Below are 24,813 nucleotides of genomic sequence, written 5' to 3'. Positions count from 1 at the left end.
CTGTTGAGATTTTTTTTTCCCTCTTTAGATGCTAAGGCTATTACTTAGTTTTTGTTTCTTTTTAATGTCTTAAGTTTAATAGGCCATTGACATGCTTGAAAACTTTGTGAAGATAAAATGCATTGGAAATAACATGTCAGTGTTCTTTAAATTGCCTATACAACTTAATAGTTTCTTTTCTTTTCCTTCCCACTCCTTGCATAAGTAGGGAGGGAGGTAGGGTCTCTGTAAGTTGCCAAGGCTGACCTTGAGCTTGAATTCTTTGCCCAGCTTTCTGTGTTGCTGGGATTATAGGCATGTGCCATCATACTCAGTCATGGCTTAACTAGTTGTGGTTTTGATAGAAGTTCATATTTAATACTTATTTAGGCAACAGAGATAGTGCTTGCATATATGTACATACGTGTGTGTATGTGTGTATTTTTTTTCTTTTTGCAGTTCTAGGAATTGAATCGGACCTCATTCAGGCTAGGCAAGTGCTTATGCACTGATCCAAATCCCTAACACAACATGCTGTATTTTCTGTGACAGATTTATAGAACATGCATCTTGTATTCTTGGAAATCAAGAATAGAAAACATGTAATAATATCTTAACGGTTATCAGAGTTCTCTATTGTATACTTATCAATTAGTTTAATATGTTATTTATATAATATATAATTTATATATAGAAGAGACTAAGTTTTCCTCAAGCTGGCCTAAGGTTAAGATTGCTACCTAATTGAAATTATAGTAGTGGTTAACAGTATACACCAAAAGTCCATTATGTATTTTATTTCCTCTTTACCTTTTTTCTCCAGTCTGTTTATGAAGTTATTAGAATCATATTGTATAGCTTCATTGTCACCAAATTCATTGTTTCTGTTACTATCCTAGGTTCACAACCTAAACTATGCAGCTTTAGAACATAGATAATTAGAATCCATTTTGCTATTTATCTGTAAAAGTAGTCACTAAGATGAACAGTTATATGCTGTAGACTTCCAAACCCACATGCTACTTTTGGATAACCTCTTGATGAGAATTTATGGTGTCTTCTTTAAAGACTTTAAAGACTAAAGACTTTAGTTTTGTTAAATATTAAAATCTGACCTGTGTTTTCAGGTTCGACGTGTCTCATTTGCAGATCCAATATACCAAGCAGGATTGGCAGATGACATTGATAGGCGATGTTCCATTGTTAGGTCCCATTCTTCAAGTAGTTCTCCCATAATGAAAAATGTTAAAACATCACCTACTGCACAATCTAAGGTAAGCAACAGGTGTTACAGTATGCACATATCTATATGTGCTTAGAATTATATGTGTATAGTTTGTTTTAAGATTATTTATGAAATAAAACTTTGTTGGTTTGGTTCTTTGTGTGCTTCATGGTAAGTAGACCTGAAAAGGTAGTAAGAGGCAATGATCATTCAGCAAGTAATTGATTAACTAGCAGTTCATTTTCTTTTCTGTTTCTGATATTTTAAAACAGTGATTACAGTCTAAGATTAAGATTAAAATTGTAGTTGTCTAGGGTCTAAGTGAGTCTTTTTTTTCTCTCCTTTTGTCTAGCATAATACCACTTCAGCTAAAGGATTTCTGTCCCCAGGATCACGTAGCTCTAAATTTAAGAGCTCAAAGAAGTGTTTAGTAAGAAGTGCTTTAGTTTTCATGTAACTTTTTATATTTTTGTGTTTAGTCAAGTGATCTCTATTTAATAGCTTTTGAAATTTATTTTAAGATAACAGAAATGGCCAAAGAATCCATTCCATGCCCAACAGAAAGTGTTTACCCAGCTTTGGTGAACTGTGCAGCACCAGTTGACATTATTTTGCCTCAGATAACATCAAATATGTGGTAAGTGGTTACTTAGGCTTTGGGGTTATATTCCAAGATGCCACTTCAGTAACAGGAATATTTGAATGGTAAAGGTTCTCCTAGTTAGAATTTATTAGCATGTATCCCTTTCATATATTTTATTTCAGGAATAAATAAAAATGTAGATTGAATGATAGGCTGTAGGGCAATAATAAAAGCATTTATGCTAATAAAATTAATGTTTGTGAATAATTTGTTAAGATATTGTGTAGAAACTTTTTATATACATTATCTTAATTTACCGTTACTACCAATTCCTTAAGGAATATATACTTTTTTGTGGTACTTGGGGCCAAACCCAGGGGTGCTGTAATACCGAGCTACACCCCAGCACCTTTTTTTTTTTTAAAGAGAGATAGAGAGATGTTTTTTAATATTTATTTTTTAGTTTTTGGCGGAGACAACATCTTTGTTTGTATGTAGTGCTGAGGATCGAACCCGGGCTGCACGCATGCCAGGCAAGCGTGCTACTGCTTGAGCCACATCCCCAGCCCTCACCCCAGCACTTTTAAAGTTTTATTGTGAAACAGGGTCTTTCTAAGTTGCGCAAGAAGGCCTCAAACATGGCAATCCTCTTGCCTTAGCTTCCTCAGTAGCTGAGGTTAGAGGTATGTTCCACTGCTCTTGGTGTATGAATATCATTTCTGTTTTATAAAATAAAATTTACAAAGATTAATCTACTAAGATTGCCCTGATAATAAGTCATTATGTGAAGCTTGAGGTTCACGTAGAAAACCTTGATTTTGGGGGCTGGGGTCATAGCTCATTGGTAGAGTGCTTGCCCAGCATGTGTGAGGCCCTGGGTTTGATTCTCAGCACCACATATAAAAAAAATAAAGGTGATTGACCACTAAAAAAAAAAAAAAAAATTAAAAAAAGAAAGAGGGGCTGGGGATGTGGCTCAAGCGGTAGCGCGCTCACCTGGCATGCGTGCAGCCCGGGGTTCGATCCTCAGCACCACATACAAACAAAGATGTTGTGTCTGCCGAAAACTAAAAAATAAAATATTAAAAAATTCTCTCTCTCTCTTTCTATTTAAAAAAAAATAAATAAAACTAAAAAACTTAAAAAAAAAAAAAAAAGAACCTATATTTTTGGTGGGTATTTTCTTAAAAAAAAAAAAATTAACCTAAGAGTTTTTAATTAAAATTTTCCTGATTGTTAGTCTTGGAAACTTAAATTATTTTTGAGTAGAAAATTCTAGATTACTGTATTTTAAGATAGTTGGTGAGATCTTTTGCTAATTTCTCTTTTGCCCTATCATTTGACAATAGGACATGAGGTATTCCTAAACTCCTCCAAGGAGTTGTGGTTCAGACAAATACTGAGTCCATTTCTGATTATAGAAGTTGGAGAGAGAGGGCACATTAAAACAAAAGGAGTAATTTAAAGTCAGTTATGGTTGAGTTTAAATGGAGAAATTAAACCGAATAAGCCCTTACTAGTAGTATATATGGACAACTGATTCTCCTTTTTCTCTCATCTTTTCAGGGCAAGAGGCCTAGGACAACTTATCAGAGCCAAGAATATAAAAACAATTGGCGATCTGAGTTCTCTTACAGCATCTGAAATAAAAACTCTTCCTATCCGGTCTCCCAAAGTTTCTAATGTAAAAAAGGCTCTTAGAGTGTATCATGAACAGCAGGTAAAAACTCAGGTGGTACTTAAAATTATGTATTAATCAGTGACCCAATAGCATAGTTGTAGAAGTTCATATTTAAACTCCTGTTGCTTAAAATCCCGTTTTATGGTCCCTTTATCCCCTCTAAAGACAAGGTCTTGCTGAATTGCTTTAGGACCTCACTGAGATGCTAAGGCTGGCTTTGAACTCGTCATCCTCCTGCCTCAGCCTCCCAAGCTGCTGGGATTACATGGGTGCACCACTGCGCCAGGCTATACTGTTTTTATTTAATGCACCTCAGATTTCTTTTAAAATTATCTTTTCTGCTTTGAATTCTGTCCTCGTATCCCTTTATGATTTTTACCAGATGGTGATGGATTTCATTGCTGCTTTTCTAAAGCCTATATACTGAAATCTAAACATTTATGGAAAGCTTTACAACTTTCTAGGTCATAAAACTTTTGATTTTGATGTCTAACACATTTTTACTTATTTGTGTTTTTCCTTCCAGCATTTTACACGTGCACACACATACGTGTGTGTATATACACACAATATACATACATACAGAGTCAAGGACAATTTTCATATTCTGATGAAAACTGATTCTTTCCCCTAATAAAGACTTATACAGAAAATTTTGTGCATAATTTCAGGGTTCACAGAATTGGTTGAAACTTAGACTTTCTATCTGTTAATGTTACTAGACACTGCAAATAAATGATATACTAAAGGCAAAAATATGAAGACTTCTGCTATAAAGTCCTTGATTTTTTTTTTTTAATTGTGATGTTTAAAACATCTTTTGACTTGTGACTTAAAAACAAAACCAGAAAGTAGTAATTTTCAGTCTAATAGATTGAATTTCTGAAATTCACTTACCATAGCAATCTACTATGTGATTTTTTTTTTCCCTCTTTTTTTTTTTTTAACTATGTTCATAGTTACACCACTATCCCCATAAACTAATTTTGGAACATTTTTGTCGGTGGTTTTAAACCCTGTAAGAAAAAAATTCTGAATTTCTTAGTTGTCACTTTTATCACTTGTCTGTAGATAACCACTTATTTACTTCTCTATAGATTTTATTTTGGACATTTTTGTAAGTGAGGCTACCACCTTTATTTCCTAACTTATTTCACTTACCATATCATTTCCAGGTTTCTTTGCTATAGAATATGCCAAAATTTCCTTCCTTTTTCAAGGCAAGATAATGATCCAAAGTATAGATATACCACATTGTTTAGCCTTTCCTCTGTTGATGGACATCTGGGGTTGTTTTCACCTTTTACTATTATGAACAGTGCTTCTGGGTACATTCATAAAATTTTTGTATGGGCTTTGTTTTCATTTCTCTTGGAGATATATATAAAAATTTGGAATTGCTAAGTTATAAGATAACTCTTTTTGAAAGTTGTATTTTTTTTTAAAGTTAATGTATGATTGATTATGGAACATAATGTTTCATGTAATGTATTTTTCCCAATATTTGTACCATTATTGCTATGAAAAGTAACTTCTGATTTTTGTTTTTTACTGCTCTGTATAATCAAGGTAAAATCTCGTGGATTAGAAGAGATTCCAATTTTTGATATTACTGAAAAAGCAGTAAATGGAATAGAAAATAAGTCTCTCTCAACTGATGAAGAACGACTTGCCTCAGGTATATGTTAGCATAGTGTGACAATTTTATGTAGAACACAAGCTGATTTTCTTGAATAAATATTTTGTTATGCTTTTAGTTTTAATTTAATTATGCCTTATTCAACAAGTTTTTTGTTTTTTATTTTTTTCCTTGATGCCAAGTACATGAAAAACTTCTTGGATTTCAGGTGTTTTTTTCTTAATTGTCAACATTTAGTCCTTAAGATCTCCAGTAAGGATATAGAATATATATTCTGTTAACAGTTATGATAATAACTTTACTAGCACAGAATAATATGTCAGTAGATTTTTGTGTCGGTCTTATTCCTTTGAGAAGAGGGACCCCTCATTCTACTTTCTCAAATTGAATCCTACAAACTTATTATATTTGATAGGGAATATGTACATGCACACATACATTTAATTTTTTAACTGGTATACATTTAATGTGTTCTTTTTTCTGTTTCTTTTAGATTTACTTGATCCTGTTCCCTTTGAAACTCCATTATCTAAAAATCTTGTTGCACAGATTAATGCTCTTGCTCTTCAACTGGATGCAGAAGATCTCCACAGTTATTCAGGAAGCCAGCTATTTGAAATGCATGAGAAACTTGGTACTATGGCAAACTCTATAATAAAAAATCTGCAGTCACGATGGAGATCAACAGCCCATGAAAATTCCATTTAGTGTTTTAAGAGAAATTGAATTTTTTAAAACATCCCCAGATTTCTTGATTGGTATATTTCAGACTTGTTTTATCAATCAGTTTAAAAGGGGAGACCTCAAGGTTGATAACATTTCAAACCTGTGAAGGGCAGTGACTTAATAAGTTCAGTTTTGTAAGATCATTAAGTAAGATCTTTTTTCCCCATTGTTACTTGGCTGCTATAGTTTTTCAAGAAATTTTAAATACCGTATTTAGATTTGAAAGCAAAAGCAGAAACAAGCATTCATTTTATTTCATATTTTTAAACTCCATGCATATTTTGGTTAAACATGTAATGCAAAATACTTTAATGTTGAAAATTTTTATTTGATTTTTGCTAAACTGATAAAGGCATTTATAGTTTGTTTGTTTGTTTAATTGTTCATATATATATTGTGCCTGAGGTTCAGGAAATTTGTTTTTTGTAAAAGGCCTCAAATGGGATGTAAAAAAACTGGGACTTTTTCCCCACAAATGTCACCTTTGGACAATTTCGGGAAAAATACCAAAAGTTTTAATTCTTGAGGTAGAAATATTATTGTAGAATTTCTCAGATTCCCTTCATTTGAATTAGCAAGTATTTGTGCAGCAGCCTGTGAAAATTTATTAGACATAGTATTCCTTTCTAAATGCATGACTGTTTGTACATTATGTGTAGATGACTTTTTAATTTATAAATTTCAGCCTTCATTAATTGCATGAATTTTTCTGCAGCTTCTTGTGAATACCTTGATTTTCCTTACTAGAAACATTTTGTATATATGTAATACTGAAATATCTGTGTGGACAGAAGAAGTGCTTCATGTGTTTGCTGCAGATATTTGTAGGCTTATGTATCTGCATATAAAACAACAATTAGTTTTATATTTAATTAATAGTTAAAACATGAGCTTAGCCAGGCCCAATGGCACACACCTGTAATCCCAATGACTTCAGAGGCTTAGACAGAAGGGTTACAAGTTTAAGGTCAGCCTGGCCAACTTAGTGAGACCCTGTCTCAAAATAATACAATAAAGAATGGCTGGGGGTGCAGCTCAGTGGTAGAGGGCTTGCCTAGCATGCACAGGTACTGGGTTCAATCCCCAGTACCACTTTTTTAAAAAAATATATATATTTTCTAAAGTATTCTAAATGAGAAAATGTTACACGATAGCTTTGAAATTCATGCCCTTAGCTTTTTTTTTTTTTTTTTTTTTTTCTTTTGGTTTGGAAGCGAATACCAGCCACTAGAAAGCGTGCCTCATTACATTTCTTCTTAATGGAGAGTTAGAATGAATATTTTCATTGCAAGTTGGACTATAAGAAGTCTAGAGATTATCTGCTTTATTCATCTTTAACTAAAATTAAACTTGGAAGAAATTTGAAACTGTTTTTATACGTGTATCTTTTGCCTATTTTTTTATAAAGGGGGTGTGTATAATTATTTGTAAATTTTTACCAACTAGTGTTAGCACCTGACTTCCCATATTTGTTTTGTCTTTTTAATTGAGCATGTACCTCACTTACTCTCAATATATCAGTGAGTTTCACACTTGATTCAGAACCTAGTCCCTACTTGAAAAGGCATGTTTCTGCAGTAAGTCATAGAAAGTTTAATCCTTGCATCTATTTACGTCAGGTCTCCTTTTTTCAACAGGGAACTTCATCCAACTTCTATGAAAGTTTTTTTTTCTATAATCATAAATATAGATATTTTTGGATCTAAATACGATATATACACCAGCGATGGTTTTACAAAGAAATTCTTTTGATTTTTGAACTAAGGTTTGTAGCTTGGAGAAAACTAAGGGAAAAAAATAAATGAGTTTTTAGTGAAAAGTTGTGAATAAAAAGGTGTGTGTGTATGTTTGGGGTAAGTGTTAACAGTAGACATAGACATGAGTCAAAATTAGCTCATTTTATGACTGCATATCTTAACATTTGAATGAACTAAATTAATTTGTTGGTGGAATGAAGTCCTTAGGAAGCTGAATAGTAAAGCAGAAAATATAACCAAAATGATTACCATTTATTAAATTATTTGATTTGATAGAAGCACAGGTATTAGTTAAAACAAATTATGGTTCAGTGATATGTTTAAAAATACTATTTTGAGGGAAAAGGCCAGCTTGTTATGTATCTTTTTTCTTGGTATGGTTATAAGCATACATTTTAATCACCTTTCAGTATTCTTGCCTGAAAACTTTCTACTGATTTTCCCTGAATGATTCCTGATATTGCCAAAAAAAAAAAAAAAAACAGAAAGAAAGAAAAAGAAAAAATTTTTTGATCAGCTCTGATGTTTTGTTCCATTATTAAAATGAAGTTTGTTTTTCATCTCTTTTCTAATGTTTAAATAAAACAATGGCAGATATTGATAACACTCAAATGTGGTTTCTTAATTTTTTATGGTTTTAAGGATGAATTTAGTGGCAATTAGAACTGTAGTATAATTTTTCATAAATGTTAAATCTGGTGAAAATTCAAGTGGTACTATGGAATCCATTCATTTTGGGTCCATTGCTAAAAGTTCTTTGCTGTTTCAATAGGTTTGAAAACCGTTGTTAAGGTGGGAATGTAGCTCAGTGGTAAAGGACTTCCCTAGTGTGCCTGAGGCCCTGGGTTCAATCCTAGCCCAGTAAAAACAAAATGCTGAAGAATGTGAAGCTCTATTATTAATTCTAAACAATGTAGGTTAAATCAAAGTTAATGCTTCATCAGTAATACAGTCAAAAATATGATTGAAATTTGAACTTCAAAAGTATAATAATTCTAACATTGCCCATTGTTCATTCTTCCTGTACAGTTTGAAGGTAGTCAGATTCTGTTACATATTTAAGCATTGTAAAAACGTGAATAAGTGGGAGATTCAGAACTGGGGTAAAATGGTACAAATCTGAATATGTAAGTGAGGCTGTGTTTTTTGTTGTTATTTCTTTAGGTAAAGGAATAAGAATAATTTTTAAAAAGTGCTGTTTTTAATGCTTTCTTATAGAGTTAACATTTTCTCCTAAAGCCATTCCTTGCAACATTGACTTTGTCTCACTCTTCATAACTGATTTGCAGAGGTAGTTTGTTAGCTAAGCTAGGAGGTTGTAATGCAGTTATTGGCATTATTAGGGTTAGACTTGTATGGTGGCATGCAGTTGTGTATTGGGGTTTATTTGCTTGTTACCACAACCCATGTCCATTTGAAAACTCTTATTCTCTCTGTATACAAACATTAGACTGAAGTTTTGATTTTAAACACGATGCTTCTCAATCTAGGAGGTGTGTGTAAAAAATGTGGATTCAAATTCTGAAGGTCTTGAGATGGGGCCTGAGAGTCTGCATTTCTATTAGACTTCTAGGGGATTCATATAGGTATTGATGTCAATGGACTGTTCTAACAGTAGATGGGCCTAAGAGGTTTTAGACTGTCCAGAAGGTTTTGCTAACCCAAGCAGATTTAAATCCTTAGGAATATTGCCACAAAACATAAAAGCTAGACCTTCATAACTTTTCCAAGTCTATAAATTGAGGATGCAGACTACAAATTAAAGTGTGATTTTTTTTTTTTTTTTTTTTTTTTTAAAGAACGTTAAGGGTAGAATTTTTCCTCTTCAGGGAGTCTTTTTAAAAATATGAATTATTTTTAAAAATAGATTCACAAAAGACTTTTAAATCTTTAGATTTAACTTTATAGAATCTTCTTAGGTATAAGATTAGACACAGTGCTTTCTCACGTGGCTTATGTTCTCATTTTGGGAGTGTTAATATTAATGTAGATTTTCAAATACTAGAAATACATTCACTCCCTAAGCCTTGCTGTGTGTATTATGACTCTTCATTATTAATAAGCCTTGAAGACAGACACTATGCCTAAGACTCATTTAGTAATTAAGTTAGTAATTCTATGACGAAGTCATATTTGACAGTCACACCTTGTCATTTTTCTGAGTATCTCTGGTGACTTAATTTGCTGGGAGATTTTGTGGTTGGGAATTCCTATTTCATTATAATGTGAAGTTTGAAAGATAAGAGTTGAACAGTTTGATCCTCTAAAAGTGACTTTCTTAGAATTCTGTTTAGGTAACAGATTTCTTTCACAGATTTAAATTACCTGTGTGTAAGAACTTACTTCATTCAGTGTGCTTCAGAAAATGCAGACAAAAGTTAAGTAATGGGTATCTTTAATTGGTTTATCAAGATTTATTGATTGCTTTTTTGCAAGGGGGGGTGGGGTTGATGGCTGAGTTAATGGTAGGTCTGTTAATGTGCCTGACTTTACATTTTGCCTTTTGGATGTATTCATTAAAATATGATTTCTTCAGGTTTGAGGGTGTGTAGATATTAGTCTTGCAGAATTATGAAATTTCATTCAGTCATTCAATTTTTGGAACATATGTTGGATTATATAATAGGATCTTAACCATTTTCTCCTTTATACAGTAAGCTTTGTTCTCTTCAAATAGCACTTAAAGTCCAGACATGATGGGCTAAGCTGTTAAATCCCTGGGGAAAACAAATACTATAAGGATAAAAGACAACCCCTTCACTTCACTGAGACTGTAAATTTCTTGTGTGTGTATGCAGATTTTTTGAAGGCAATTTTTATTTATTTATTTATTTATTTTTTAGTTTTAGTTGGACACAATATCTTTTTTTTTTTTTTAATGTGGTGCTGAGAATCACACCCAGTACCCCATGCATGCTAGGTGAGCACTCTACCACTTGAGCCACAACCCCAGCCCTTTGAAGGCAGTATTTTCAATTGTTTGTACCATAAAGAAGAAAAAGGCCTGTGTAACTTATTCTCTTACTATAGCAGGAAGCGCTTGCCTAGCACACATGAGGCCCTGGTTGTGATTCCCCAGTGTCATACACGTGAATTTGAAGAAGAGTATCATGAGCTGAAAATAGAATGTAGTGTAGTAACTTTTTATACATAATTGAGTAAAAGTTTCTGAGGCATCTTATTTTTATAGAATGTTTTTCTAAGAGAAAATGGAATTAAGAGAATTGGTTACAAATACAGAAACTGAAGGATGGCAGTCTTTATACTAAGTTTTTATAGAGCAGGAATTAGCAGACTACAAGCTGCCACCTATGTTTTGGACTGCCATTGAGCTACAACTGGTTGTTACAATTTTTCTGATTGATTGGAAGTTGTTGAAAGAATATTTTGAAAATGTAATTTTAGTGTTTATAAAGTTTATTGAAACACAGTCATGCTTACTAATGTACTGTCTTCCTATAAAATGGTAGAATGGAGAAGTCAGATCCATGTCTCCTAAAATCGCTGGCCCTTTGTCATTCCCTGTTATAGAGGATAATTTTGTTTGTATGTGGTATGTGATCAGTTTGGTTATTTGTATCCTCGCTTACAGATTGGGGTCTGGACTCCTCTGTTACACACATTAGGTTTCATTTACAAAGTGGATTCCCTGATACAATTTTGTCCTTGAGTACTGCTCAAAATCACATATACAAAGAAGTACCAGTGCTTTTTTAAGAATAACCCACTTTTTTTTCTTTTTGCAGTGTGGGGAATTGAACCCTGGGCCTCACCCATGCTAGGCAGGTGCTCTGCCACTGAAACAAATCCCTAGCCCACGTTTTCCTCAAACGTTAAAAGTATAGTGAGATGTTTGCCATAGTATTCAGGGATTTTGGTGGTCTGAGGGAAACAGAACCTGGCACTGATACATTAAACCACACCTGTGAAATAAATTATGGCACAGGACTTTGCTTTCTGTGTTGGTGAATTATTGATTTATTTCAGTCTATTTTAATACTACCTCCTCGGATATCCCTTTTATGCATTTAGATTGATACGAACGAATTCAGTCCTTTATTAACCCTATTTTTGTCACTGTCAGTTGGTAAACTCTGAGTGTTTACATAAGCATTTCAGATTTAATAGGAGTACTTGTTAATTCCTTCATTAATTGCACTAGTAGATGAAAAATAGAGTGCAGCCAGATTTGATTATGTAATGCTCATAAAATGTTCAAAGCAGATCTAAACTTACAAAGTGAGTGTTTCTGCTTGATATGACTGTATTGAGGGAGGGCGAATTTATTTGATGCACAATAAAACCTTTCATGAATCATTTGAGAGTTAATTGATGTTATTTGCCAAATGAAACTGGTTATTGAAACATTTTAAGAAATGCACTTTCACATAAAATAAACCTATAACAACTAAATTCTCGTGTTCCCTTTTGTTTGCGGGGTGGGTGGGGGGCTTGCTGGCTGAGCCAAAATGAGTAAGAGGCATGCATGAACCATTTATTTTGCTCCTTTTAGGACTTGCTATTTAGAGGATTTTAAAGAGGTTTTCTGATTTATTCATAATTTTATGGGTTCCATAGACTTCTGAATCCATAGCTTTAAAAAAAAATGTGACCAACTAATACTGAAAGAACCTGCTTTTAGTTTACTAAGGCTGTTGTAAAGTATACTAAGGCTGTTGTAAAGTATACTACGATCCAAGTGACTAGGTGTTTGAAGTCTGAGAAACAAAAGAGACAAAAGTACCCCGTTGATAAGGATTGTGAGAAAGACTATTTGTGCCAGTTCCTGGGTTTTGGGTGGTTTTCTGGCGGTTTTGGGGGGGCATTTCTGGTATTTAGTATTGCTTCAGTCTCTGCCTTCATCTTCATGTGGCTTTCTTATGTGCATATATGTACAAATTTACTCCTTGGGGGGCTGGGGATGTGGCTCAAGTGGTAGCGCGCTCGCCCGGCATGCGTGCAGCCGGGGTTCGATCCTCAGCACCACATACAAACAAAGATGTTGTGTCCGCTGAAAACTAACTAACTAACTAACTAAATAAATATTTAAAAAAAAAAATTTACTCCTTGGTTTTTAGTAATTAGAATATTTATAAAATAGGTCAATTTTAATAAATTCCTCTACATACAACGTACATGTTTATTAACTGAAAATTAAAATAACATTGAAATTTTTTTTCATTGCAACTCAAAATTTTTGAAAACTAGAAAATCTTATGATGATACTCTAACCAAGACTACCCAGTATTCTCTTTACATCTCTTCTAGTTCCCGAGTTTTATTTCAGGCTTCGTAAACTTATAGGAAGGCTTTACATCTATTGGTACTTTGAATCAAATAGAAAAGTAGAACTTAAGTATATTGAAATCATTTATATACATTGTAACGCAGATTGATTATAGATCATTGGCATCAAGGTGTGAAGAGATCCCCAGCACCAAAAAGAGCAAAAGAAAAAGATACTTAAGGTACTCAAAATCATTGGTTGTCTTAAAGTAACATGCATAAATTGCCATCATGAAGAACAATGTACAATTTATGCCTAAATTGACTGTCAGGATCATTCTCATTCTCAGAAGGATCTCATTCATGATACAAGAAATAACTGCAGGTATATTTGATGTTACACTGATTCACTTAAGAACTTCTTTAAAACCAATGTCTCTTTGTTCCCTTTGAAGCCTGGAAAATCTTAATCTTAGGTGATATCTTGATTTTGCCACGTGTTCATTCTGTGCAGATAACAATATCCAGTCTCCACCTGTAGGGAAAGTGCCTCTGTAGTAGTTATCTTTGTACTAGTAACTGCACATTGAATATCTGGTTACTTGCTTTATAAAGCAAGTAGGAAAATGAAAACCACCCATTGTGCTGATGGTACAGTGTGTTCACAAAGTTTGGAAGTATGTGCATGATGGAATTGTTGCCTGCCTTGTTAACGTTTTCACTCAGTTTAGGTGAAGATGAAGACTTTGGAGTGAGAATGATTACCTTTCCCATCATTAGGATGCTACAATTTGGATTTGGAATGTCCCCCAAAGGCCCATGTTTTTAAGGTTTCATCCCTGTTTGCTCTTAAGAGGTGGTGGAACATGTAGGAGTAGGTCCTAGATACAAGGACAGATCTTTAGCTTTTTAGGAAGGATAGTCCTTTGGGGGTGTTCCCTCAATTGGGATTGTGGTACCCTGGTCTCTTCCTTTCTTTTATTCCCAGCTACGATATGAACAGACTTCCACTCCCAGTCATTCCCGTTACCATATACTGGATATACTCTCTTGCCATGGGCTGAAAGATGATAGGACCAACTAGCCATGGATTGAAACCTCCAAAACTGTGAGCTAAAATAAGCCTTTGCTTTTTTTTTTTTTTTAAGGTTGATTACCTCAGGAATTTTGTTACAGTAGTGGAAAGCTAATAGGTCTGTTTTGTTAGGGTTATAAATTCTGTGAGGACACCAACTTTCATTCATCAAAGCATTAGGCCATTGTTGGTTCATCTTTCCACCCTTTGTCCTATGCTGTTGACCCAGTAGATACAGATGGGATCTCCTAAGGTTAGGATTGGCTTGCACAGATTTTTCTTTAAGAAAAAGAGCTTTATTGGGAAGGTGAAAATGATCACTTGCTAACTTGAATAGCTAGATTGTACAAGAAAGGACCTGAAAAGTCCCTGATGTCCTCCAAGACTTGGACCTCATTTAAGTACACCTTGTTCTTTCTCAGACCTAGAAAAAAATTAGCAACCTATGTTTCAAACAAGGGATAATTCTTCCCTTTTCCATGTACAGAAATACTGATGATTCCTTAGTTCTTTCTGGAATAAATTTTGCTCTTCTCTCACAGCCAGCCCTAGTGGATTCACCTTTACCAATTCTGGAACCAGACAGGAAGTAAGACGTGAATGTTTCTTCATTGGGAATCCTATAGCTATATCTATTTCTTCAGGGAAGTTTGCTGAACACATTATGTACAGTATTGAGAATGTCTACTCTTATGTATTTTAATAGTACATTGAAACCATTAAAAATAAAGTTTATTCCATCAGCAGAGTTTGTTGCAGAAAACAATTTTATTAGTTATCAGTTTATCACCAGTTTATATTCACTACCAGGTTTATAATTTTAGAAATGGATTAGGAACACAAGCATTAGCATTTAAAAGCAAGGAAGGGAAATATGAATATCTGCCATTTTTCCTTTAGTGTATTTGTCATGTTCAGAATGCCTTTTTAAAAAAAAAAAAAAAAAACTTGTAGTTGGACACAATACTTTTATTTATTTTTATGTGGTGCTGAGGATGAAACCCAGCACCTCCCATGTGCTAGGCAATTGCTCTCCTACTGAGTTACCCCAGCACCAGAATGCCTCTTTTTAAGAAATAATGTTCGCTTTTTTTTTTATAATTGGGAAAGACTCTGGGTTGACACAGTAATAACATAACACAGCAGGAGTTTTTAAAATGTCTATTCTGAAATTCAACTGATTTTAAATCCCAAAGGAAATTTGATAATGGCAGTGTTTAATATAAAGAACTTAACAGACTTAATGTTGTCTGAAGTTTTATGTGCAGGTCCAGAAAATAATGAAAATGTAAGTCTAGTTTAAAAACTGGACAGATTAACATGAATATTTGGTTTAATGGAGAATTACTGGAGTTCATATAGAAATAAATTATATTGAAATGTTACTGCCATAAATGACATTGGCAAAAAAACATCAACTTGAGAAGCAATAGTGTTGAGTCTAAACTGGAACACTGCAGGAGTTGTAGGTCTTACAGATGTGAGTTTTTGAAGTGCCTAAATAGCTTCGACGTAGTTGGCTGGGAGCATGCCGGTTCTTCCAGTTCTTTGTACAGTGCCATACATCCATCCTTCATCAATAGCTTGAACATTTACAATAGCATCTCCATCTTTGAAGGACACCTCATCTGCATCTGCAGCCATATAGTCGTACATGGCACGGAAGATTTTCTATTTATGGGGATAGAAATGGAAAATTCTATGGGATTTGTAATAACCAATATCTAATTTTAAAATCTGACTTATTTCACAAATTTGAATTTCTAAAAAAAATGTGCAACTATCACCAAGAAAGTAGTGACTCAAGAAATAAAATAGTTGTGAATCATTTATCTGATAAGGGATTAACATCTGGAATGTATAAAGAACTCATACAACTCAACATGATGTGTATAATAGACATTTCTCCTATCAGATATACAGATAGCCAATAAGCACATGAAAAGATGTTCAGTGTCATCAGGGAAATGCATATCAAAACTACAAAATACACTTCACACAGAATGGTGATAATCATCAACAAAACAATAGGTTTTAAAGAAATGGGATAGAAATTTTGAACCCTCATTAACTCCTGGTGGGGATGTAAAATGGTGTGGCCATTTTGGAAAATGGTTTGGCAGTTATCATGTGACCCAGCAAATCTACTCCTATATAACCAAGAGGAATGAAAACTTTGTGTGGTAACTTGTAGGACCATGTTCATAGCAATATTATTCCTAATAGCCCCAAAGAGACAACAACCCGAATGCCCACCAACTGATAAATGAATAATCAAAATGAGATATATCCATACAGTGGAATGAAGTATTATATATGATGCAATATGATGGACCTCAAAGCATTAAGAAGCAGCTATGTACTAAATCTACATATCCCATGATTTTGTATGAAATGTCCCAAATAGACAAAGTAGATTAGTAGTAGATGACTAGAATTAGAAGGGAGACTGGGAATGGGGAGTGAATGCTGATGGGAATAAGTTGCTTTTCCTTGTAATGTTGATGAAATATTCTAAAATTAAGCTAATAGAACAACTTCATAAATTAAATATGAATGTCAGCGAATTATATACTTCAAATTATGAACTTCATTCTGTGTTCATTATATATCCATAAAACTGTATGCCCATAGAGAAAAGAGAATATGCTTATTTTATATGTAACTGGCTTTTTTGTGTGCGTGCATTCCTGGGGATTGAACCCAGGGCTCTTGCACATGCTAGGCAAGAACTGAGCTATATCCCCAGCCACAACCCCCACTCTTATTTTTGAGGTAGGGCCTTACTAAATTGCACAGGCTGACCTGGAATTTGCAATCTTCTGCTTCAGCATTCTGAGTGACTGGGATTATGGGTATGTGCCACTACACCCAGCCTTTGTCTGCCTTTTGAGGAGTTAGGCTATGTTTCAGAAAAAAACTTGAAATGCCATAGCAATATTGCTTATGTGAAAGTTGTCAGAATTAAAATACAGTCGTTTTTGTCAAGCCTTAACCAAAAAAAAGAAAGCCAGAAGATTATGAAGGAATCTTAATGCGCGATTGTCTGATAATTTTGTGTAATTATCACAAAAGAATGCTCCAGAACCACAGCCTGGATCATAGGCCACTGCAATTTTATACAGCAAATACTCCAAGGTCATCTGCTCAGTAACAGTCTATTCAGTTTCATTAACTCGTGGGAATGTAAAATGTCTCTACCCTTGTTAATCCTTGTAGCAAAGGATTATTGTTTTAAAATATTTTCTGTAATCCTCATTTGCTTTTGAAAATTTCCCCTTGCTTTCCTCATCCTCTCTGAATATACCCATAGTTTACTATAGCATATGTATTATTGCAATGCTCTATTGTTCCCAAATAAATGTCTTCCAAGTGGCTTGGGAGGCTGAGACAGGAGAATCACAATTTTAAAGTCAGTCTCAGCTACTGCAAAGCACTAAGCAACTCAGTGAGACCCTATCTCTAAAATAGAGCTAGGGATGTGGCTCAGTGGTCGATTATCCCTGAGTTCAATCCCCAGTACCCCCCCAAAAAATGTCTTTATGCTTTGGAGAATCTAATTCTTACTTAGGTTGACACAGGTCAACTCTCAATTTGGAAATTTGGTAGCATATCAGTAGTAAAGTTTTCTAAAAGATATCCAACCAGAATATAAACAACAAAAAGAAAAAAAGTAATTTTTTTTTGAAATATAAGTAAAATACCCAGTTTCTTTCTAAGAGCAGCCCCCCCAATTTTTTTCTTGCATTTTCCCCAATGTAAGTGGAAAAACACTATAATACTCATACTCTCCTCATTTAATATAGCTTGGAAATCTTTTCATTTATAACTCTCATTCTTTTTGATTGACACAGAGAATTTCACATTTTAGTAATACCACAAGTTATTTAGCCATATCCATTTTTTTAAAACACTATAATGAGCATCCTAGTTGTCTTTGGGCAAATAATTTCTGAAGAAAGTTATTTGTTTGTGCTGGGAATTGAACCTATCGCCTCATGTGCTGGGAAGAAACAGCTTTTAAAGGTAAGTGTTAGCCTAGGTCAAATGATGTACATATTTATTTTTAAGAGCTTTTGCTCTAATGGTCAAGTATGATACTTCACTTCATTTGCATGTTCTGGTTATTAGTCATGGTGAAATTTTTTTTTTTTGGTGGCCATTTTCATTTCTTACGTCAAATTGTCTATTCACACCCTTTCAGGTCCTTCTTTTGGGGGTTAGGGAAATAATTTGTCATCGAATTTTATACTTTTTAAACATTAATATTTTTGTAATCTATACTCTTAAGTCTTTTCTCCCAGTTCAACATGTTTCTTTTTGCTATAGAAACATTTAAAATTTTATGGTGAAATCCATTGTTTTTTTTTTTTTTTTCCCTTTATACTTCCAGGTTTTGGATCTTGCTTAGGAAGGTTTTCCCCACCCCAAATGTTATAAAAGTAATTAATTTTTCTGGAGTATTTTTACAATTTTGTTTTTTTACATTTAGATCATTTTTTTTTTTTACATTTACTTGGCATAGCTTCCAAATAAATATCATTTGAGATGAGTATCTAATCCTTTTTTTTTTTGGCGGGGTGGGGTACTAGGGAGTGAATTCAGGGGCACTCAACCACTGAGCCACTCTCCAGCCTTATTTTGTATTTTATTTAGAGACAGGGTCTCACCGAATTGCTAAGTGCCTCTCCAGTGCTGAGGCTTGCTTTCAACTCGTGATTCTTCTGTCTCAGCCTCTCCAGCTGCTGAGATTACAGGTGTGCACCACCATGCCCAGCAAGATGAATATCTTCTTATTTTAAATTTTCTTGCTAAATAACCAGTTTTCTGAAGATCATATAGTTAAGTAATGAATACGTCCCCTTCCTGTTGATTTGTAATTCTTTTAGAGTCTGTTTCTGGACTTCCAACTGTTTTTATATCTTTTACCATCCCAAATCTATATTTGGTTGATTACTGTATTTTTACTCTTCCAAATAAATTTTAGGATTAGAGCACAAGTTTTAAAAAAATCTTGTTGGTAAGTTGATTGGAACTGTCTGGAACTTATTGATTTATTTCACAAAAAAATGATAAACTTACAGTATTCCCTTTCAGAAATACAATGGGTCTCAACACATATTTAGGTCTTTTTTTTTTATGTCCTTCAGTGAAGATACTTGTCTTCATATTCAGTCCTAAGTAGTGTGTTTTTGTGACATTATAAAAGAGGTGGTCCAGGGTTTTAAAATAAGAGTTGTAAAGCAGTCAGGTGAACTGTGAACATGATTTAGCATACATTTTCATTATATGTTAGTAGGGGAGATATACGCTATGACATGAATACATGTATGCACATATGCATATACATTCTTGAAGAATGATTCTAGGCAGTAAGTAAAAGGTTCAGTTTAAGATTGTGCACAAAACCAAAGAGCCAAAGCTAATACTTTGCATGATTTCTTAAAAATCATTGAGTGATGCCTTTCATTAATTTGGGTTTGGGTAGTAATAAAGGTCTTCTGATATTGACCATTAACATGAGATGTGAAGTAAAAGGGCATTATATAAAATAGAAGCTTTCTTTTAAAAAGAATATAATACCTATGACTTTTTTTCACATATCAAAAAACAAGAGTGATTTGAGTAAGTTCTTCATTTACTTACTCCAGCAGTAGATGGATGAGATGGTATAGAAGACAATGTTGTCTGTTGAGTAGCAACTGACGATGATCGTTGTTGTGGGAGCTCTGTGGTTTTCACATGTTTGTAAGCTGTAAAGAAGGAAACAGTAGTTTTAAAAAGAGAATGTCACTATACATTTAATCTATGCTTAGTAGCCAAGCAGTATTTATTTCCTTTTTCCCCAATTTAATGATTTCTAAGAAGGCAGGATCTAATAAAACGGATGGAAATGAAACATGTAAGTTCATACAATGACCCACAATTCGTCTTTTGTCATTAGAATAAGTTTTTGTTTGTTAAGACAATCAGTCGCTTTCCAGTAAAGTCGGCACCATCCCATCTGTACCTGTTGAGGCTGCAGAGAAGAAGGCACCTCCATCACTGTAGGTGGAAAGATGGTGGTCGGCAGCTTCTGAGTGCTCAGACTTTTCCTCACCCCCGCTGATACTCATTGCACTGGCAGACCTTGACTGTTCCCGGCTCCGGCGCTGAGCTTGGACTGGGAAAGAAGTGATTGGGAGAGAGATAGCAGAGGTGAAATTTCTGTGGTTGTAATGCCTAATAGTAATTGAGTCTCAGTTGTGATTATTTTTTTTGCCAGGCATAGTTTTAAGTAGTTTTCTGTGGATTAAACCCTCACAGCTCGTCTGATGTGTAGTTGTCATTATTTTATAAGTGAGAGCCTAATAAATGGCCACAGGTCATATAACTGTGAAGTGGTACAGCCATGATTTTCTGTCTCCCTCTCCTACCAGTCCTTGTACTGGGGTTTGAACCCAGAGTCACTCTACCATTGAACCTTCCCCAGCCCTTTTTATTTAATTTTATTTTTTAAAAAATATTTTTTAGTTACCAATGGATTTTTAACTTTGTTTATTCATATGTGGTGCTGAGGACCCAGGGCCTCACACATGCTAGGCAAGTGCTCTGCCACTGAGCCATAATCCCAGTCCCTATTTTATATTTATTTTGAGACAGGTCTCATTAAGTTGCTCAGACTGTCCTTGAATTTTAGATACTCCTGTCTTAGCTTCCTAGTTGGATTAGAGGTGCTCGCCATCATACCCTGGGAATAGCCAGGATTCCAACCCAAGAAACTATCCTAACTACTACTGCTTCCCACCATCTTGCCCATTTTCCTGGCTCATCAAAACAAATAGCTAGTAATCACATTTAAATTCATCTTCCCCAGAAAGTTCTTCCTAACTTCCAACTGATGTAGGTGCTCTCTCTCTGTTCCAATGAAACTCTGGGCAGATCTTTAAAAATGTATGTGTCAGGGTATAACCAGGATTTACTTGTCTGTTTTCATCCGTAAACCAGAGTATAAGTCCTTTGAAGAAAAGGACTACATATTATTCTACTGTTTAACAGAAAGCATAAAGATATGCTGGTATTTCACTAATGAATAATCTTCCTTGATACAAAAAAGCTCAGAAAACTCCTAAGTCAGAACTATTCTCTTTCCTTTGCCTATATATCTGTTGTCATCATTTCTGTAATACAAAGATTTAATACTTATTTTCTTTAGGAAAAATTAATAACAGGGACTGAAGGAGACATGAACTCAGGCAGTGAAACAAAGTCTTTTTCTAACTTGAACTAGTTTGGCCTGTTAGTCAATGGTCACCTCAGAAAATGAAACCCTGGATGGAAAGAACCTAAGAACCTAAAAGTGACTGACTCTAGCCCATTATATGGGGACATTTATGTTGTAAGCCTCTTGTGGGCTAACATACCATTAATCATATGTAAGCTACGGGACTGAATGTTGTCCTCCGCAGGATCGTAGTCAAAAACTGAACCAGGATTAGTACGCCAGACACGTAGACCTGAAAAGAAAACCAACAATCAGAACAGTTGTTCTTGTATTTTTTCAATAACTTGAAACCCAAAGCATGAATTTAAACAACCACAGGCAGAATGAATCACTTTTAATCAGCTTACCTCTGGTTCCTCTCCTAAGAAGAGAACAAAGATAAGGTACAAGAAGACTTCATCTTTGCAAACTGAGATAATAGGGGCTTTCTTTCATAATTAATGAAAAAGATTGAGGTCCTTTGTATTTTGCCTTAGTGTAGCTAATGTCACTTTTGTTCTGTTACCTGTAATAGTCTCCTGATCCTGATCATTGCGTTTTTGTTCCATTTCTACAACTTTTCTTTGAATACCTCGGTAGTTAATGTCACTGAAGTCTTGTGTGTTCTTTTTTACTCGTTCAGTGATAGGATCGGTCACCACTGGCGTGAAGCAACCCTTGTGTTTCTCAAAGTCTTCATGATATTTCACCTAAAATGTAAATTTGCTTTATGAAAATATGATGGTATGACCATTTTTTCTTTTTGCATGTTCCAACAGGTTGTCCAACCAACCCTAAAGAATTCTTGACTCACCGTTGAGATATGCCGTTGAGTTTCCCTTACCCGTCTCATCTCTGGGGTATCCAACACATAGGCAGCTTTGCCTTGTATTTGTTTCCGGAAGCTATCAGAATAAAGAACCTAGGGAGGAGAAACCATGAATGAGTATAACTCATGGTATTGTCTTCATTCTGAAGCCTTAAGCCTTTCCAACAGATGGAGATGAAAGAAGCTGATGAGGGAAACTTGAGTCAATTGATTGAACCCAGTGAGACACATGACTAACAGTGGATCTAGTTAGCACAAAGAGGAGTAGGGCTCACATCAGGAGAGAAAGGACTTGTTTTGACTTTGAAAATGAAGTATCCATTTTCAAAGGAAAAAGGGGTATTGTATAATTTTGAAAAAAGTGGAAGAAAGTGGCCTCTTGGATTTGCTAGCACTTCTTGGATTTATAGCACTAGCACCAGCATATTGATGATATTTGTCACTAAATCTGATATGAGAATTCGCAAAAACTATCCTTTAGAACAGTAATCATTTATCTCAGGTAATATCCAGATTGCATAAACCAAGGTGCTAATAAAGAAATCAGAGTACTCCAGACACTAAAACCCCCAAATATCAAAGCCAATGAAGGCATCTATTTCTGAGTATTCACTATTTAATAAGGTACCTTAAACATAATGTAGAACCTAAGATTGAGGATGTTAGGGAGTCAATTTGTTATAGTTGGTTATGAAAAACTACCTCAGAGTAAAGAAGAGGAAAAACACTGACAATTATTTTTAGTATGATCATTTGGAATTGAAAAGCACGGTTGTGTTAATTTTAGTTTTCAGTTGATGAAAGTGCACATTTTTATGGTGTTAAAACGTTATTTTCAACATGTTGCATTTCTCCTTTTAAATTTTAGTGTATTTTTCAGTTGAATGAGAAAGACACGTTTTCATGATGTTAAAATGTTATTTTCCAAGTTGTTGCACTACTTCTTTTTAATCCTAGAAAATACCGAGCTAATGTTTTCTTGGTTGCGCTTAGCTCTCTCCATCTCTGGAGTAACAGGTGTCGGTGTTGCTTTTCTCATATTCTCTTTGTACAATACCTAAGGGAGCCAAGAGAGCATCCAGACATCAGAAAACAGAAAAACAGTTCTGAAAAATCATTTAGCTGTTGTTATGGCTCAATTATATCACACTCTATAAGAAACACCTCAAGAAGAAAAAGCCATTAAAATGTTATGGGAGAAAGCAAAAGAATCAGTGTGAGCTAGTGGGATTGATTTGTTGTTTTTAAGTTGACAAGAAAGAATTTAATATATATACAGAATTTTGGAAACACTGTGAATAAATTAGTGGTATAACCATGATGGCCAGGCTTGTTAAAAGTTTTAATGATTTATATTTCCTCTCTGAAATACCGAGCTAAAGTTTTCTTGATTGCGTTTGACTCTTTCCATCTCAGGAGTAAAGGGTGTGGGGGTTGCCTTCCCCATGCTCTCTTTGTATAATACCTGTGAGATACAAAGTTGTACCCAAAAGTCACTAAGAGGCAACATTTACTCTGAAATATAATACAATTGGGGGGAAGGAAAATGTTAAGTATAATCTATATATTCTATTACTATCAGAACAGCTCTCAAGTAGAAAGCTTAAGAAAGTTAATGGCAACTCTAAATGTGGGATAATATTTAGAGGGTATTCAAATGTAATTTTCATTTTGTTTATTTTTAACCTTGGATGAGGTTAGGAGCAGGCCAAACTGCAGAGGTTATGTTGTAAAATCAAAAGCATTTTCATTTCTCAAGACAATACCGAGCTAATGTTTTCTTGATTGCGTTTGACTCTCTGCATCTCTGGAGTGACAGGGGTTGGGGTGGCTTTCCCCACATTTTCTTTGTACAAAACCTACGTGAGTCCAACAGATCCAAAAAGGAAAAAGAAAAGAATTACAGTTACCAAAATAAGAAATGGAATAGATAACATGAGGCCCAGGACACTAAATCATTTAGTCAATAAGGTTAGATGGCAATCATTATGTTTCCAAAGGAAGATGAGTGTAGTTACAGGAAGATACATGTTTCCAGGGTAGAATCCTGCCCTGAAATATTTTTTGTAATATATTCATATTACAAGAGAGAACTGCAGTGTTCCCAGGAAGGAGGCAGGACCATCATCATTTTACTACTAGTACAAGAATGTCAAGCTCCTGACAGATCTTCTAAGGGGGAATTACAGACTTGGGTTTGAATCATACTGAGGTTGAAGCTGCTCCAGCAGTTGGTTACTGGACCTTTTTCCAGCACTTAACTCTCATAAACATATGAATAAAATTGTAGGCCCTCAGACAAGGCAGAAAGGATTTCTCCTGTTCCTTTTTCATCTCTATCTTTTGTCTTTACCTCCTGCATTTTCTTAGTATTTCACACTGATCAAAAAGTAGCAGTGTTTTAGGTAGTTAATGTTGTAAATCAATAGGAAGCAATACAATGTATTATAAATTCTTAACCTCAATGTCTCACCCTAGTGTCATTCTAGAGAACCCAGGAGGGTTGGAAGAATTCTATTCCAGTAGTGGTATTGAGAGAGGAGTCCCTGGATAGTCAGGTCAATACCACCTAAGAAATTATTAGAATTACAAATTCTCTAGCTCCATGCTAGACCTACAGAGGAGAAATTGTTGGGGCAGGATCCAGAGATCTGGGTTAATAAACCCTCTGCATGATTCTGATGCATGCTAATGTTTCAGAACTACTGGGAAGTACTGGGTTTAAAGTTTCGAGAAAACTGTAAACAGTATAAATGCTGAGCAACATAAGGTTGTTCACTACTGAAAGCTAAAGCCCACACACAAACCCAACTCCCCCAGAAAATTTATAGATACATGTAAGATCACAGA

At 34.6% G+C, this 24,813-nt stretch overlaps 2 protein-coding genes and 1 non-coding gene across 5 annotated transcripts in view; 1 reads left to right on the top strand and 2 right to left on the bottom strand.

The window, feature by feature from the left end:
* The window catches only part of Rif1 (replication timing regulatory factor 1), a 61,862-nt gene extending 49,859 nt beyond the window's left edge, over positions 1–12,003 (top strand). For 2 of the 3 annotated variants that reach the window (XM_071619180.1, XM_027937913.2), the window contains exons 31-36: positions 1,107–1,253; positions 1,557–1,634; positions 1,726–1,841; positions 3,354–3,507; positions 5,038–5,146; positions 5,601–12,003. In XM_071619180.1, the coding sequence (XP_071475281.1) occupies positions 1,107–1,253; positions 1,557–1,634; positions 1,726–1,841; positions 3,354–3,507; positions 5,038–5,146; positions 5,601–5,815 (819 nt within the window). In that variant the 3' untranslated portion in view covers positions 5,816–12,003. The remainder of the gene's footprint in view (positions 1–1,106; positions 1,254–1,556; positions 1,635–1,725; positions 1,842–3,353; positions 3,508–5,037; positions 5,147–5,600) is intronic. The other variant, XM_027937915.2, reaches the window with a different exon arrangement.
* Positions 12,004–14,389: 2,386 nt separating this feature from the next.
* Positions 14,390–14,508, bottom strand: LOC114094848 (small nucleolar RNA SNORD22). Its single transcript, XR_003583147.1, has one exon. It is a non-coding gene; the product is annotated as a small nucleolar RNA SNORD22 (small nucleolar RNA).
* An 880-nt stretch (positions 14,509–15,388) lies between these two features.
* Neb (nebulin) overlaps positions 15,389–24,813 on the bottom strand; it is a 200,339-nt gene continuing 190,914 nt past the window's right edge. The window contains exons 139-147 of the mRNA XM_071619399.1: positions 23,730–23,822; positions 23,336–23,428; positions 22,928–23,020; positions 21,949–22,056; positions 21,661–21,844; positions 21,295–21,387; positions 19,902–20,054; positions 19,538–19,644; positions 15,389–15,562 (exon numbers count right to left, since the gene is read on the bottom strand). Coding sequence (XP_071475500.1) covers positions 15,389–15,562; positions 19,538–19,644; positions 19,902–20,054; positions 21,295–21,387; positions 21,661–21,844; positions 21,949–22,056; positions 22,928–23,020; positions 23,336–23,428; positions 23,730–23,822 — 1,098 coding nt within the window. The remainder of the gene's footprint in view (positions 15,563–19,537; positions 19,645–19,901; positions 20,055–21,294; positions 21,388–21,660; positions 21,845–21,948; positions 22,057–22,927; positions 23,021–23,335; positions 23,429–23,729; positions 23,823–24,813) is intronic.

Source organism: Marmota flaviventris, chromosome 11, assembly GCF_047511675.1.
Source record: "Marmota flaviventris isolate mMarFla1 chromosome 11, mMarFla1.hap1, whole genome shotgun sequence".
Lineage (NCBI taxonomy): Eukaryota > Metazoa > Chordata > Mammalia > Rodentia > Sciuridae > Marmota > Marmota flaviventris.
This window is presented reverse-complemented; position numbering and strand designations above follow the sequence as displayed.